The sequence below is a fragment of the Typopeltis vanoorti genome, chromosome 7 (assembly GCF_054136105.1).
Source record: "Typopeltis vanoorti isolate ZY-2024b chromosome 7, IOZ_Tvanoo_1.0, whole genome shotgun sequence".
Taxonomy (NCBI): Eukaryota; Metazoa; Arthropoda; class Arachnida; order Uropygi; family Thelyphonidae; genus Typopeltis; species Typopeltis vanoorti.
In genome coordinates, this window is record NC_143555.1 from 16,983,217 (window position 1) to 17,001,222 (window position 18,006).

General features: G+C 36.5%; 1 protein-coding gene across 2 annotated transcripts in view; it reads right to left on the reverse strand.

Moving 5' to 3' along the window:
* HDAC1 (histone deacetylase 1) overlaps window positions 1–18,006 on the reverse strand; it is a 229,221-nt gene that overhangs the window by 32,800 nt on the left and 178,415 nt on the right. For both annotated transcript variants that reach the window (XM_090395692.1, XM_090395694.1), the window contains exon 10: window positions 8,324–8,382. In XM_090395692.1, coding sequence (XP_090251818.1) covers window positions 8,324–8,382 — 59 coding nt within the window. The remainder of the gene's footprint in view (window positions 1–8,323; window positions 8,383–18,006) is intronic.

Sequence of the window (18,006 nt, forward strand, 5' to 3'; positions counted from 1 at the left end):
TCAATTTCCTGATATGTATGTTCAAGGGGGTGTACACAGCTATATGATTAAGTTTACATTATTACTAAACTCTTATCAACAATTATTCCTCCATCAATCTATTACTTGTTAGAACTCCTACATTGTAATATCTAATATTTCAGTCTTCTAGAACATTCCTCTCTGAATCAATCCACCCAGATCTTGTCTTCCTTTGGGTCTTCTTCTTCTTCCCCTCAAACACCTGTTTTGCTAACTTTTCTCTCCCATTCTTCTGTTTAAATAACCATACCACCTTAGATTATCTCTGCTCACACATTGCTGAATACTAACAATGTCAAGTTCCATCTTAATATGATTCTACCACTTATGCCATATGTTCTCGCTACTAATTTTTCCCAGAACTCTTATATTTGTAGTCTCTAGTCCTTGATCATCTAACCCAGCTCTGAGATCTCTAACTCAAAACTGGTTTCAACATTTTCTTGTATACTAGTCTAGTGTTTAGGATAATTTCTCTCCTATTTCAGTGAACTAACATTTCGTGTCAAAGACTGGAAAACCTTGAATCCTCCCGACTCTCATTTGATCTGCTTTGCCTCAAATTTTCTTTACTAAACTATGCTAGATATTCTGGGGACTTCAACATTCACAATTCAACCTGGCATTTCTGCCTGCTTGATGACAAGGTATCTGACCTTAGAAACAACATAACAAGAATACCTCATAGTCTCTTCCAATATGCCAACACACTTCATCTCTTCTTAACAAACTCCTCCTCCAAATTGTTGTTGAAATCAATTCTTCTCTTAGTAACTCACACCACAACTTTATACAAGTCTCTTTTGCCATGGAACCCTTATAATGCCAAAGAACAGTTCTGTTCTTTGGCATTATAAGGGTGCCAAATGGGATAACTCCATGACATCTTCTCCTTTCCATGAACTGACTACTACGTCAGTTCACCTGATCCAAATACCTGCTAAGATTGAATAAAGAAATCATCCTCCCAGGATTGAAGGTCTTCGTCTCCCCCCCCCCCCCCCCAAAATCCATAAAAAACCACCACTCAAGCTTTCGGTTCTCAAAAGGAAAAAAAACTCAGCACACCATGAGTGGCTCAGGATCAAAACCTGCAGATTCTCGCTCCACCTGTATTGCAGCTTGCAACAGATGTAAAAGAACCATTAAATCAGGTTTTGAATGGACCAAATACTGCAAATTTGCCTCCTGTGCAAATGGCAGGAGTCTTCTAGTCAAGTTGCCCCCAGTTCAAAGGTCACAACTTTTGTCCATCCATCCATGTTTCCACTACTATTCTCCTCTTCCAATTCTGTATCTGTGGCAAGGACAAACTTCCTCCATTTTATCAAACCACTCACTCCATTCAACCCACAGTCTTATGCATGAAAGAAATCTGAGGAATCCCTATTAACCTGAATCTGGTCCTGATGGCATCCCATTTGTTGTTCCTTGTGGATACAACTTGCACACTGGAAATACCCAGTATTCAAATGTAGCTTCAACAGTGCTCACTAGCTATTATACTCAGATCCTCCAAGCACATATTCTCCAATATGTGCTTGGTGGATCTGAGAACAAGCACATATAGCAGAATTAATTCTTCACCAGTTGAATAGTAAGCTTCAATGTTATCAGAAGGTTTGATCCTGTGTCCTATCTGATAGCTGGCATGCAGAAACTAGTTTGCTATTGTGCTCCTCAGTTCAAAAATTACTGTGTTGAGAGCATGTCCAGCAAGGCCATCACTTGCATTGCACACTTCACACCTCCAAAAAGCAGGGTAGTGGTGTTTCATTGGTAATGAATTAAAGTCATACCACCTAGTGGTCTAATTATCATATCCTACAACTAGAAAAGGTATGCTTTTAAGATGAAAAGCTACCAAATTATAAAAATTATCATTAATTTATCTGCATGACAACTTTCCATAGTCTAACTAGACTGGAAAGACTTCTTCATCCCTTCTAATTTAGTTATGTTTTAGGTAGGAGATGAATTTTGCATAGTGTGAGACTTAAAGTGGCTTAAAATAGTTCCATGTTTGGTTTCTGGATTATATAAAAAATAAATAAAAATACAAAGAATATTCATAAAGTTAAAGATCTTATAAGCCAATGTACTCTTGGTGTGTGTGTGTGTGCTTGCATACACACACACAAGGGTGGCAGCATTGGCTGTTTGGTTATTAAGACCATTAAAAAAAACTATTAAATTATCATTACCAGATATCCTTGTTACAAGGCTGGAGGATTAACATTAGAAGTTTACAAGAAACAAACCCACATGGACAGGTATTTACCTGGAAGCTCTTTCCATCACCCTCAACAAAATTAAGTATTATCAGAACCCTAAAAAAACAGAGCTCTAAATATACTCAAGAATGATGAAATTAAAAGAAAATAAGAACTTCAAATCCTATTTGGTCAGTAGCTTCACAATGGCTACTCTTAATAAGTTACTGAAGAAACTTATTTTCTGATGAACCATTCCATTGTTGCCAACACACCAATTATTAAAATCAGTTAACATCACAATCACCTTCAAACCAATTAAATGTTAATGCATGCTTCCTCCATGCCTTGCTTAGAAGAGAATACTTCCTTCAGATTGTTCAAGGAGGCTTCCGAGGCATATACTCCGAAAGCACACAAAACAGAAACCAAGGATTTATACTTCATGACATCTGAAAGCCATTAATTACTGTATGTAACATTAATGACCTATTTTATGCCATCAATCATATATAAAGTTTACACACCAGTTTTCAGTTTATAGAAATAATTGGCTGTTTTTTGTGTTAAATATTTTCCTAAAGATTTAAACTAGGTGGTTAAGAAAGCTACGTCCATCAAGATCACTGTGAAAACATTTTAATATTTAAGGATTAAATTTAAAAATTATGTGTAAAAATAGTGAAAATTAGTTATTTAAATATTGTTGTGTGATAGCGTGATGATTGGTAGGTAACATAGTAAGGTTCTATATACATTAAATTTCTCTTTGTATGCAGCTTTAAGTGTGAGTAAAATGGTGGTAAACTGTAGCAAAAGACAAGTGCAAGTGCCATGGATTTTTCGAAAATGGTGAGATGCCATCAGTATGTATGTTTGCGAAGAGATTTCAGATATTCATGTGGAGAGGATTAATAAGAGAGATGAGAGACTTTGGGTGTGTAAGAAGTGTGGCATACTTATGAATTATATGATATCATTGTACAGAAGGAGCCTCCATAGCTCAGTGGGTATAGACAAAGCCCTTTGGTCGGAAAGACCTGTGCTTGATTCCCAACCGAAGATTTTTTTTTGGTCTCATAAAAAAATGAGACCAACACCCCCCCCCATCTGGAAACTCTGGTTTTTCGTCCTTCAGAACACCGGTCCCATGAACAAACACAGATCTACAGTCATAAAATACATTTATAATCCATCATTAGGAGGGTTCAACCTGTCCTAAAGGACAGGCAAGGAAAGAAGGACCCATACAAAATAAATAAATTGAATGGAAGCATCAAGGCAGCTGTTGAGATTATGCAGCCACTGCTTCCTACACTGCACCATTCGGGTGTGATGTGCGGGTACCAAATCAACCGCAGATGACCTAGGTATTAGTCTGGGTGTCATGCTTAGAAGAGCAGCCACCATACTGCAATCTACTGAGGCTCATCCATGGACGTAGCTACGGGAGTAAGAGGAGTTGGCGGTGCAGCTGAGCGCTGAAACTATAATAAAACAGCAGGCAAAAGTACCAGTGAATTAGTGATGTTGATTGGAAAGACAGTGTTTGTGAATGGCGTTGAGTTAGTAGCAGTAAGCAGTAAGACACGCAAGATAGTGAAAATGCGATTTGCTTGAATGGCACTGAGAAAGTAATAGAAGAGATGAAAGTAGAGTTGGTAAAGATGAGGCAATAATTAAATATATGATAAACTGGGGAGAATTACAGATTTGCATGGGAATGTGAGAAAGCATGGGACAAAAGATTTGAAAGAAATATCATATGATTTGAGAGTGGCAATGTGCAGGTATTCGTTGACAAGAGGTTTGGTGAGTGAAAAGGTGCAAAACGTCTGTTTTCTGGGAGGTAGGATGAGCAGGGTGAAGCATTGGATAAGAGGAGTATGCAAGCAAAAGAGATGATAAGTGACAGTGGGAATGAATGATTTGACTTGTAACAAGAAGAGCGTAAGGATGATGTCATGAGGCCTTTATCGAGAGTGAAAGATAACAGCCTGGTAGGTAAGGTAGTCATATTACCTTGATATTGCCTCATTCCATGATATCGTGCAGCTATATTATAGAATGACGAATTGGGTCTTTACTCAGGAAGTATCTGGCAGAGGCAATGACTGAGTGTATTCCAAATCAAGTGATTATAAGGTAGGTGTAAAATAGATGAAGAGGTGTAGCAAAAGGCATTGTGCAGGCAGCACAAGATGAGTGGAGATACTTAGTTGCATGAGGAGTACAAGGAAGGTAGCACTTTTGCTACACTTATGAAGTGTAGCACTTTTCGATGTGGCCAATAGAAGGAAGAATGATTATGGAAGGGTGATGTTAGTCAGTGATAATAGGAGGATATAGTAGAGGTGTTTAATGAGCAGTTCATTTAAGTATTCCATCCTTGTGACTATAATATAATGCAGAACTCGAGAGCATGGGAATTGGGGAGGAACCAATGATGGTGAGTAAATAGGAGATATATGAGGAATTAAGTAAATATGATGTCAAAAAGCAATAGGACTTGATGGTATATCACTGCATGCCTTGAGGGAATGTTACAGGGGTTAACAGTAGTTTTAACATGAGTCTTAGATCTGCCCAAGTTTCAAAGGAGTGGAAGGATGGCAAAATAGTTCCACTACATAAAGGGGGTGATAAGACTAAGAGTAAGACTTCAAATTATAGGCCATTCAGCTTGTTTGGAGTTATAGTCAAGGTGTTAGAGAAGCTAGTGAGAACAAGTATTGAGAACTGAGTTGACAGCAGTGAAATTTTATTTAATGAACAGCTAAAGGAAGATCATATTTTAGCATTTCTGCTTACAACTAGGTGACAAATACACTGGACAAGGGGGATGCACATACCGTAGTATTAGATTTCACAAAGGCTGTCAATAGATTGCCACATAACTAACTAACAGTTAACTTGTAGACCCAGAGGAAGAACAAGATACACATGGATTGATATAGTAAAAAATGCCTTAAAAGACAGAAATATAAGATCTCATACTGTTGGAGTCTTGACAAATAACAGATTAATTTGTAGGAAAATTACTGATCAGAAGTTAGCAATGGTGTAGCTTTTTCTTGTAGTACTATCATAATATCCTGTATATCCCCTGAGGATACATATCAGGAATTTAATGATGACCTATTCCTAGAGTAAAAATAGTAATTCTTGTTCAGCCATCTTTTATTATATTATTAAAAGAAAAGTTGCCTGTAAACACTAGGATGTAATGCATTACAGAAGAAAACAATATTAGTGAAAGAAATGCAACATTTCAGCATTTTGCACAGAAAAGTCAGAGGATGTCTCAATAGATCGCAGTATGGTTGTTGTTCTTCTAAACACCCAGACCTAGGTCACCTGCAGACAATTTGGTACCTGCACGTCACACCTGAATGGTGCGGCATAGGAAGCAGCGGCCACATAGTCTCAACGGTTGGCCGAGTGATTGCACTGTAACAGTATGAAAGCAACTCCGGCTAGCATTGCCTTTCAATGTGCAAGACATGAATGGTATCATTGCAGTGGCTAGATGGGATTCTGATGTAGAGTCACTCAGTCATCATCGTCCCACATCTCATCTCAAACCTAAAAGCATTCATTTCCAGATGTACGTGAAGAATGACATGGCCATGCATCAATCCAACTATGGCAACGCTGGAATCTGACATCCCGTTAACGCCAGGTCAGGGCTGCTGTCAATTAGGCCAGTCGAACTTGCATCTTTTCTGTTACTTATTAATGTGCCAAGTACATGATTATGATCCTTTTTATAACCAAGCTTACATGCTAACTTAATCTATCTTATTCCTATTAGCTATGACTCCATTGCTCCTAAGGAATGATCTTATTTTCATCTTTCTATATAGATTTTAGAGTAATTCATTATTGGTGGACTTGATGGGATGATCCCACCACTAATGAATTACTCTGAATTCATTAGTGGTGGGAAAGAAAAAAACAAAATCACCACCATCTTTCCAATGGTGGTGATTTTGTTTCATCCCACAGAGACTGTGGAAAGAGGAATGTACTTGAAGTACAGCACATGTACCCTTACAAAACTAATATTGCACAAAAAAAGTGATTTTGTCCAATAAGCAATATGAGCAATACAGATGTTGAACTATATCTGTATTATAGCTAGGCTATATGTAAATAACTGGAATTCACAGGAAGTCATTTTGGGGTGTTTCGATATTATATATTTAGTAAATATTGCATACTTCATAAATAATATTTATTAAGTTCATATTCTGTGAATTTACTTTGCAGAATATGCATGCAGTGCTCTAGACAATGGTGAGCCTATGAAAACAAGTAAGATTAAGATCACCAAGGTTATGATCCTAGTAAGGATAAGGCCAGCAAAGGTTGGTCGATTGGTAGAGTGCTACTAATGGCTCGTGCAAAAAGTTAAGCAAGTCTGAGCACAGTTAGTAGTTGGAAGAGGTTCAATTGTACTGTGCAGCTGTCACTCTGCTGGGGACTAGCCATTCTCACAGGGTTAACTTCGGCCTGTAAACTGACATTTGTCAGACCTCTGTGCACGTGTGGATACAACACTGAGATTTTCACTTTCCTGCATGCCCCTTAGGGGTACATGGCAGGAATTTGATGACGATGATTTGTGAAAGATGACAATGGCTTTCTAAATGCTGACTATAGATAGAAACTTAAATATAGACTATGCATTGCTACGTATAATATTCCATTTTAGCCTGTTTAACTATGGTGTTATGAAAATCTTTTCTCTTAGCACAATGCCATATACCTTTTTACAGATCCTAGTTATATTCCTATTTGTCTTAAAGTGAAAGCCTGAACTCAGCATGTCCGCCCCCTCCCTTCTTCCACAATTTTTCATAGCCTCTTCTCAGGTAGGATTGCATAAATCTTACCTGAAACACTAATTAGGAAAATTCCTCGGATATTCTCACATTGTTTTATAGATGGCGGGACAATGAGCTATTCCAATCATGGAGAATTCAACCTTCACAATGTTGCACTGTGCCAGCATCAATCTTTTACAACTCCAGCTGCTTTTCCGGATTTCAGGTTTGTGATAGCATTTACTACATAAAGGATTGTTACGTACTCCTGATTGTATTTATCTTGAACATTCTCAACCCAGTTCTTCCACTGCTTATTTCATTTAATAACCTTTTGAACTAATTACTCCATACATCAAAAATATCATTATCTTCATTTTTTTATACAACTTTATCATTTTCACAGCACGCTTTCCTCGATTATGAGCTTTTTCAACAGCCTGCAATAAATAATAATCATCATCAAATACCTGGGGAGGGTATTTGATGATGATTATTATGATAATACATGGAAGGTACTAACAGTACTAACTTCTTATTGACAGTATTCCTCCAAATTAATCTTACCAGACCTTCCTTTATCTGCTAACTGTGGGTCTTTTTCCTGCCATCCTGGGAAAACACTTGCATTGCTAACCTTTATTCTTCCATTCTGTTTAAGTGACCATATCACCTTAGATTAGCTCTGCTAACACATTCCTGAATGCTAACAATGCCAAGTTCTTTCCTGATATGATTGGTTTTTAATCATACTGTCACTGATGTCATCAAATATATACAGCTAATTCAGAGTTTGACCAATTTCTTTCTGATTCCACATAAATTAATCAGTTAACTTTCCACCATACCAGCTTTGCTAATTCTGCTGTCTATTTCCATATTCATTAAAAATTGTGCCTAAATAGGTGAAATGTATTACTTGTTCTAAAAGCTTGCATTCAGGATGCAGTTGATATTTTTCGTGTTCCTACCTATTTTCACAGTGTTTCTTTGTATTTTTAGTGCTGGATCCTTTGACTTGTATTCTTAATCTGTTTATCGCTACTTTTTTTTCTTTTTTTTTTTACTTGGATAACTGTGGTAAATAATAATGCACCATAATCGTGTTATTGAAATGATGAATTGTTTTGTTTTTCAGTGTCATTTATTAAATGATTTCATATGTACAATCTTGATTTTGTGTCATTTAATAAACATATATTTAATGTATATTTTGCCTAACTCATAGCTGTATATAAATGAACATAAGTTAACACTTACGCTGCATTTGAACTCCAGGTGCATGAGGAAGCATCCTTAGATTTTCGAACAAGCGGGTCCTAGAAATAAATTAAAAATACATTTTAGAAACAAAAGGCAGTTTTGCAGCATAGTCAGTGTAAAGTCAGAGTAATGATGCATCTATGAACAACTTATTTTTGTAGTATTAGGCCTACTGGTGTGTTCTGGCATCACACCTTTTCCTCTATTTCTCCCCCACCCCTTGGTTTATACAGTAGTTTGGTATTCTTTTTAATAGTATATTAAATGACATTCTAATGGTGTCTAATTCTTGTAAATGCAATTAATTACACAATTATACATAATGAATCTATTGTTTGCAAACATAAGTTTCTCTGGTTTAGGAATTCTATGGGAAGTTTTTGGTATTGAGACCACATTATGTAAATAAAGAGTTCACTAAAAATAAGCAATTAAAACCCGACAAGTTTCATAAGTTGCAAGACTTCAGGGAATATTTGCTAGTTGTTGCCGTCACGTTCAGTTATATCAAGCGTGTTATATCCTAATGTTCGTGGAAGTTAAATTTTTGATGAAAGCAGACCATACCTGGTGTAAGATTTTTATTCTGTTGTGTAGGGATCCTAAGCATTTGCTTAGATGTGCAATACAAATGATATCAGATGATTTGGATCCAGTTAGGGAACATAGCTATGAATGCAATAATAGTAACAGTTTTCAATTTAGCAGTGAGATTGAGGTTATTTGGTGTGAGATGAAGTCTAACAAAATCAAATACATGGTGGGGTGTTGTTAAAGAGCTAATGAATTAGTTGATAGCAATGATGAAATGCATCACCATGGGTTAATTACCATGGGTGACTAATTATCAAAACACTGGTTGGAATCTTATGAAAAGAATGAGGCTGAATTTATAGAGCTTTGCAACTTCTAGCATGTCACAGAAGGAATTCAAGTTCAAAGTTATTAGATCTAAATTATGGTTGGGGTGGAGGTAAGTAAAAGACATGACTGTTCTTGCCTCTAATTGGTGATAGTAATTATGCTGTAGTAACCTGAGAAACTGCTAAGTATATGGATATTTCATTCAGAAAGGTTACATGCCAAACTACAAAGCAGGAAATTATGACCAACTGAGAAGAATACTAGGTACAATCCCATGGTATTAGTTACTGGTTTTGAAAAATATTGGCAGTGCATGAGACTTTTAAAAAATATTTAAATGATGCAATATCAGAATATCTCCTTAGTTCAAAGAATAAACAGTGTGGACATGAAATGGAAGCGAAATCTTATCAAGTAAGAGATTCTTAAGAGAAAGGATTACCATGTGCTAGGAAAATTATAAGGTGCAGACAACTATCGCATGGAAGGTTGATTATCAAAAGAAACTTGCTCTCAAAGTTAAAGAAAGAACGAACATAAAAGAATAACTCACCTGAGAGTTCTTCAGGTGAGTTATTATTAAAACGTACTTATTAATCATTATATTAAACTAATAAGGGGTGCTTAAGGGTCAAAGCTGTATAACTGAGAGGAGACCTCCACATAGCCTTTAAAGCAATGCGGAGAACCTACCAGGCCTTCTGACCTAATGTCCAATCCTCACCTTCTTGTAGTACACCCTGTTGGGTGTACATGGATACTGAACGAACGAGGATGGGCTGACAATTTGGGATTTAGACGACCAAATTGTATTCTTATTGGTTAAACCAAAATAAAAAATGATGGTACAACATGACAAAATTTCATGCCGGCTGGGGCGTCGCCCGGTTAAACAAGGCCCCCGTTGTTTTCGCCAGGGAACCAGGGCGAACAGCGAAAAGTCAGCTACTGGAACAAATCTGAAAACAAACCCCAACTCAACATCGCCAGAATTAAAGATTGGTACTATCAACGTAAGAAGCCTGAATGGCAAAGAAATGGAGCTAGCTGAGGAATTAGATAAGTACCAGATCGACGTAATAGGGGTGACGGAAACAAAAAAAGACTGAAACTGGTGAGATCTTTTTGAGCAATAAATACAAAATGTTATATGCAGGCAATGACAATCAAGGAAAAGAAGGAATAGCAATAGCATTCAACACTAAATATGACACTAATCTTCTCGAATGGCAGGCAGTCTCAAGTAGAGTGATGTCGGTAAATATGAGAATAGGGAACTGGACAATGAGACTTATTTGTGCCTATGGTCCCACAGAAGGTTCTACTAAGGTAGAAGTAGGGGAATTTTTTGAGGCTTTAGAAAAAGCAACTGACACAATGAAAAATTGGTCCTTGTTGGGGATCTAAATAGCAGAGTAGGAAATGATTTTGAAACACAAAAATATTTTGGGAAATTTTGAGAAAAGAGCAAAGCTAATAATAATGGCAAATATCCGTTGGATTTCTACTCAGGACATGAACTGGTTATTACTAACACCATGTTCCAACATAAAAATGTGCACAAATTCACATGGAGAGAAGAGGCTAGGATAAGAAAAGTCTCATTGACTATGTTATTGTTGATAGTGATGTCTTCTCCCTGGTGCAGGACACCAGAGTGTACAGAGGATTTGAAATTGGAAGTGATCACTAATTAGTCTTGAGCAGGATAAAATTGAATTTCATATTGAAAAGAATGACATGTAAGAAAGTTTTAAAGCGAATAAAAGTTGAGCAGCTCTCAGATGTGAATTGTAGACTAAAATACAGAAAGATTATTGAAAAGAAAATGAAAGAGTTTGAGAACAGGAATCAAACCTTGGAGATTCAGTGGCAAACTCTGAAGAAAACATTGATTGATTCTGCCAGAGAGGCATGTGGGGAGGTTGTCTGCAAGGATAAAAAAAATCAGAACTCCCTGGTGGACACAGGAAGTTAAAGAGGCAGTGAAGGAAAAGAAGAAAGCATTTCAAAAGTTTCTGTCAAATAAGTCAGCTTGTGCTCTTAGAGAATATAGAGGCAAATGCAAGAATGCTAAACACTGAGTAAAACTAGCTAAACAAAAGTCATGGGAAGACTTTGGCAAGAATATAGAAAATAAATATCAAGAAGGTGGCAAAATATTCTGGAGGTTGTTGAAGAAGCTTAGGAATGGAGGAAAGAGTGCTGTAAAAGGGGTTAGAGATGATAAAGGTGACATGAAAACTGGAGAAAAAGATATCCTTAAAGTACTTTGAAAAACTGCTAAATGAAACAAGCAGTGATGATAGCACAGTGGTAAAAAACACTGACCAGGCATGCAGTCAGGAATACATATCCATACTTGAAGTAGAAAAAGCCATCAAAGGCTTGAAATGTGGAAAGGCAGCAGGAGTAGATGATATTCGACCAGAAATGCTGAAGTATGGTGGTATTAGAGTCTTACAGTGGCAACACTGCCTAGTTCAGAAAACCTGGACAGAGGGACGAATTATCGAACGAAATTCCTGTCGTATCCTCAAGGGGTGTACAGGATATGAGTACTACTTGAAAAATTTACACCATTACTAACTTCCTATCTACAATTTTCCTCCAAATCAGTCTGTTACTTTTCAAGACACCAACATTACCAGATCATATATTTCTATCGTCTAAGGCACTTTTGTACCATATCAATCCACCTATATCTTGGTCTTCCTCTGGGTCGTTTTCCTGTCAACCTGGCAGAGAATACTTGTTTTGCTAATCTTTCCTTGCCCATTCTGTTTAAGTGATCATACCACCTGAGATTAGCTCTGCTAACACATTCCTGGATGCTGATAATGTCAAGTTCTTTCCTAATATCATCATTTTTAATATGATACTGCCATTGATGTGATCTATTTACGCCTCTAATCTTTATCAGGACTCTCATTTCTGCGATCTATAGTCTTTGGTCAAGTGTTTTTTACTTCTGACTCAGCTCTCAGATCCATAAGTTAAGACTGGTTTGAACACTGTCTCGTATACAGCTAACTTAGTATTCTGACTAATTTCTCTCTTATTCCATATAAATTTATTCAATTGACTTCCTACCATACCAACTTTGTTGATTCTGTTGTCTATTTCCATATTTAATTTACCATCTTCACTAAACATCGTGCCTAAGTAGCTGAAATGTTTTACTTGTTCCACAGGTTCTGCATTCACAACGCAGTCGACATTTTCAATGATTCTGCCTATTTTTTGTCTTTGTCTTTTTATTGCTGACCTTCATACCATATCTATTATAACAGCTATTCAATTTAGTCAAGAAATCTTGCAAACTTGTAGCGGATTTATTTAGAAGTATAACATCGTCCACATAAAGCAAAGAGCCAACATTAACATCTCCAATTCTGATATCACGTTTAATACCGGTTTCCTTCATAACGTGATCCATATAGATAATGAATAACAGAGGGGATAATGTACATCCTTGTCTCACACCAGATTTAACATTAAACCATCTTCCTGTACTTCCTTTAATTTTCTAACTGCTGACTTACAACTCAAATAAAGACTAAGTATTGCTTGATGTAATGTGCCATTGACACCATATAACTGTAGCGTATTGAATAGCTTCTCTCTTGGCACCTTGTCATATGCCTTTTCCAGATCTACAAAACTCAAATAGAGATCTTTGTTATATTCCCATGATTTCTCCACTATTTGTCATAAAGTGAAGATCTGATCCTGACAGCCTCTATTTGACTTGAATCTAGCTTGTTCTTCGCCAAGCTTTTCTTCCACAATTCTTCTCAACCGTTTCTTAACTATACTTGCATATATCTTACCAGGAACACTCAGTAGGGATATACCTCTGAAATTCTCACATTCAGTTTTATTTCCCTTTTTATATATCGGTACTATGAGAGCTCTACTCCAATCGTCGGGAATTGTTCCCTCTGTACAGGCATTCTGAACTATGCAGTGCAGCCACTGTAACACTTTTATACCACCATACTTCAGCATTTCTTGGTCGAATATCATCTACTCCTGCTGCCTTTCCACATTTCAAGCCCTTGATGGCTTTTTCTACTTCAAGTATGGATATGTATTCCTGTGGAGTGTTTTTTACCACTGTGCTATCATTGCTTGTTTCATTTAGCAGTTTTTCAAGGTAATTACTCCATACTTCAAGGATATCTTTTTCTCCTGTTTTCATGTAACCTTTATTATCTCTAACTCCTTATACAGCACTCTTTCCTCCATTTCTAAGCTTCTTCAACAACCTCCAGAATATCTTACCACCTTCTTGATATTTATTTTCTATGTTCTTGCCAAAGTCCTCCCATGACTTTTGTTTAGCTAGTTTTACACAGTGTTTAGCTTTCTTACATTTGTCTCTGTATTCTCTAAAAGCAAAAGCTGACTTATTTGCCAAGAACTTTTGATATGTTGTCTTCTTTTCCTTCACTGCCTCTTTCATTTCCTGTGTTGACCATGGAGTTCTGATTTTTCTATCCTGTAGACAACCTCACCACATGCCTTTCTGGCTGAATCAATCAAGGTTTTCTTCAAGGCTTGCCACTTAATCTCCAAGGTTTGGTTCCTGTTCTCAAACTCTTTCATTTTTTCTTCAATAATCTTTGTGTATTTTAGTCCCTTGATTATTCTCAAAATTGATGCAGCAGGTGATCAACAACTTGATCTTCACTACCTAGAAACCACACATTAATTATTATTATGTGACACCCTCCAAGGAGTTCAATGACTCATTGAGGGAGGACACCTACTCTACATCTCTCTGTCTCCACAACTCAATCCACTAACTACAACTAAACGCAACTACACCAACGCCATCTACCACCACCACTAGTCTTTCCACAGACAATTACAAACATCCATGCCCACGGTGGGATTCGAACCTGTAGCCTTTTGGCTGGAGAGCATACAATTTCTCAAACACATTTTTCTAGTGTTAAATTAAAAGGATGGGTGGAGGGGCATCCCCTTCTTTCAATCCTGTCTTAATATCAAAAGGTTCAGATCTAATTTTATTCGCTAATACCATGCTTTGGCTGTCAGTGGTGCAATTTTGATTAAACATATTATCATACGAGGTATTCCTAGTTCATCTAATATTCCCCAAAAGTCATGATGAATGCTATCATTTGCTTTTCTCATGTCTACAAATAAAATATGAACCTGCATATTATATTCCCATTTTTTTCCCTACTCTCTGTCTAAGTGTAGACATTTGGTCAACAGTTGATCTATTTCTTCAAAATCCTGCTTGATATTCATCAATATTTTCTTCAGCATAAGATAAGATTCTTTTTAGTACGATATTAGTTAAATTTTGTAGACTGCTAACAGCAGTGATATTCCCATGTAATTTATACATTCATTTTTGTTTCCGTTCCATTCTTTTCCCCCATATGAAATTTAACAGCTTATGTATATGAGTGGTTAATTCACTACCTCCATATTTAATGAGTTCAGCTACTATTCCAACAGTACCTGGTGTCTTTCAGATGCTTAATACTTTTCTATACTTCAGCTAGTGAAGGTTGAAACATTTCTGGGTGACAAGTTTGCCAGCCTGGTTAGCCAAGTTGTCAGTGTATCTGCTCTCCAGGCTGCAGGTTTGAATCCCACCATCACAGACAATCACAAACATTCATAGGCATGAATGTTTGTGATTATCTGTGAAAATACTAGTGGTAGTGATGGACAGTAGATAGTATTGGTGTAGATGATACAGTTTGCTGTATCATCTACTAGAGAGTTGATACAGTTTGCTGTATCAACTCTCTGTCTCCATCAAACTTTTGATGGAGACAGAGAGTTGCAGAGTACGTGCCCTCCCTAGACGAGTCTTTGGACTCCTCAGAGGTGTAACAATAATAGTATGATAGGCAGGGTGAATATTCCAGGTATGCTAGGGTGCAGGCTCAAATCCCACTGTAGGCATAAATCTTTGTGATTGTCTGTGAAAATACTAGTGGTGGTGGTGGACAGTAGATGGTATTCGTGTAGATGATGGGGTTCTCTGTAGTTGGTGGTTTGATGGAGACAGAGTTGTAGAGTCTGTGTCCTCCCTCGATGAGTCTTTGAACTCCTCGGAGGTGTCACATAATAATAATAGTATGATAAGCAGATGAATATTCCAGGTGTGCGTTGTACACCCACAGAATAGCAATATCACCAATATCACATTTTTGTATTTATTTCTGTTAAAGACTCTCCTAATTGTTTTCTGGCTTCGCATAATTCCTAAAATTAACTTGGCGTTAGTAAGGTGGGGTGTCACAGACCCCAAAAATGTTTAATTGACTATAACTTTTTAACAACACATGGCAGTGAGTCATGTCTGAGTATAGCTTCTCCTCCCATAACCCTCTACTCGATGCCATAGACGACAGGCTGTTGCGCACAAGCAAGTTTAGTGTGCAGAGGTGTAAAGTGTGCTGGGGGTCCACCATACCCCACCTTACCAAAAGTGTGACTATGTTTACTTCGAAACGTAAGTTGTTTTCATGTATATTCTACTAAAATATTATCTTTACTGCTGTGTCTTCTTATTTTTACATACCAACTATAAGCAAACATGTTTTCATAAATATTTTTAGGGTATTTTGAGAATAACATTTTTTTTTTTTTTTTTTTTTTAACCAGATGAGTTAAGAGCACGAAGAACACAGAGGTTACGTCAACTTATAGGTGATTCTTTGACAGACGAGGAGCCATTTAGTGGAGATGATGATAGCAAAATTGATTTAGAATTAGTCAGTAACAATGAGTCTGGTACAAAACAAGACTGTGAGGAAGAATCTACAGAGAATCCACTAATGTTGATTAAAAAGATATGGATTTCTATAATACACTATATTATTTGGGTGAATCTGTGTGACCCTACCTTACCACTTTTGTTACATTTTTCCATCTCAACAGTGCTGGGTTAAATACAGTATATTAATGTTTAATGAAGAGGACACTTTTCTATATATAAAGATTGATCACATTCACGTTTATAGCCCAGGTGTGCAACACAAATACTGACAAATTTGAGTCCTTTAAACAGGCATGCAGATGCCGCAACATATCACATTCTTAGCGTTCCAGTGGTTGTTTTAAATGGCCTAGAAGGCAAGGCAGTGTGTGCACTGAGACAATAGCAATCAGAAGTCATTAATGGCTGTGATTGGTTATTACGTGAAGCAATCCAATTGAACGTTGTCATTTTTCATGAGTTGCTGTTTTTGTTTTCTGAGTTTCACCTGTTTTACATGTGTGAAGTGATGTGTTTATGACACCGATATAGACAAGTTTTTAATACATATTTATAATTTCTATAAATAATTTATAACTTTTTTGCCCATATTTACAATGGGAAACAGTGTTGAAAAAATGATCTACTGAATGTCCCATTTTCTGCCAGAGCTTTTGCAGATTGTATGACTATAGTCAAATGAGGTTGGACTTGTATAATAAGTAAAATGGCTACAAACACGCGATTCGTTACATGGCACAATGCACCTTGTCCATGTGGGTGTCCACTAGTATGATTTTGATTAAAGCATATTACTTTAATCAAAAAACATGCTTTTTTGATTTAAAAAAATAAATAAATAAAAAAGCAGCTAACGCCTTTTTATTCCCATATAGGAAGTAGGCGAGGCAGCTTTTTTGATTGAAGTACTTATTAATATCTTATTCAAGTTTACTGCCTATGAACTTTTATTTAATTATGAACTTTGCCATGAAATGGCAAAGTCTGCATGCTAACACACACGCAGAGTGCTCCAAAAGTCACACCCCCAGATGCCAATCACAAATTGTTTTCTTGATTAATATTTTTGTTTGGATTGTAGTACCATGGAATCTAAATTAATAAAAGAAGAGAAATTAGAGATTGTTTCTTATGTGTGCCAAAGACTGTGCCACACAATTCTGACAGGCCTCCAATTGATCATAGAACTGTTTGGAAAATATTTGTTCGTTTGAAAGAAGCAGAGTATTGGCAACCGAGACCCGTGAAGAAATATCTTCATGGGTCTGGAAAACAGTGCTAGTAAATCATTGAGAAAGTTTTCACAAGGATCGAATGTTACAATGAGTTTTATTAGACACATTCTTTCATCTAATCCTGTTTACTAATACAAAATCCAACTACACAGTGAAGACCAAGACGTCTAGAGTATTGTGAGTGGTTTGTGTACACAATCAGCAGGAAGATCGTATCATGTTCAATGAGGAAGCAGTGTTTCACCTTAATGGTCACTAATATAAAAATAAATAAATATCAGTCAACAGATATAATACAATATTGGTCCAATGAAAATCGATACTACATAAGATGATCTAATAAGGAAGTGTATAGAAATGGCAATCAATTCAAACATTAATGTAATTTATATGATAAATTGCCCTTGAGTGCCTGACTTTTGATACACCCTGTGTGTATGTAAGTGTGGAGAATGCATGCGTGTACGAGAGAGAAATAATGCAGAATTAATGAGTGGCTAACCTTTATTAGTTGAACAAATATTGATATCTCTCTTAAATGGCTGTTACCATTTTTTAACCCTCATCCAACAAGATTAATGGCATAGAAATTACTGTAAATAGCAACAGTGCAACTTAAAAACACAAGTTGCAGAGATAATGAGATATGGCACCTGACTACAAAACCAAATTCTATTCCATCCGCAGTGCACATGTCAATGACACCAATATTAAATTTATATTTATATTTCATTTAATGTACTAAAAATTTAAAATTCTAATTGCAATATAATATAAATCTAACAAGTCAACTGCCAAATACAGTA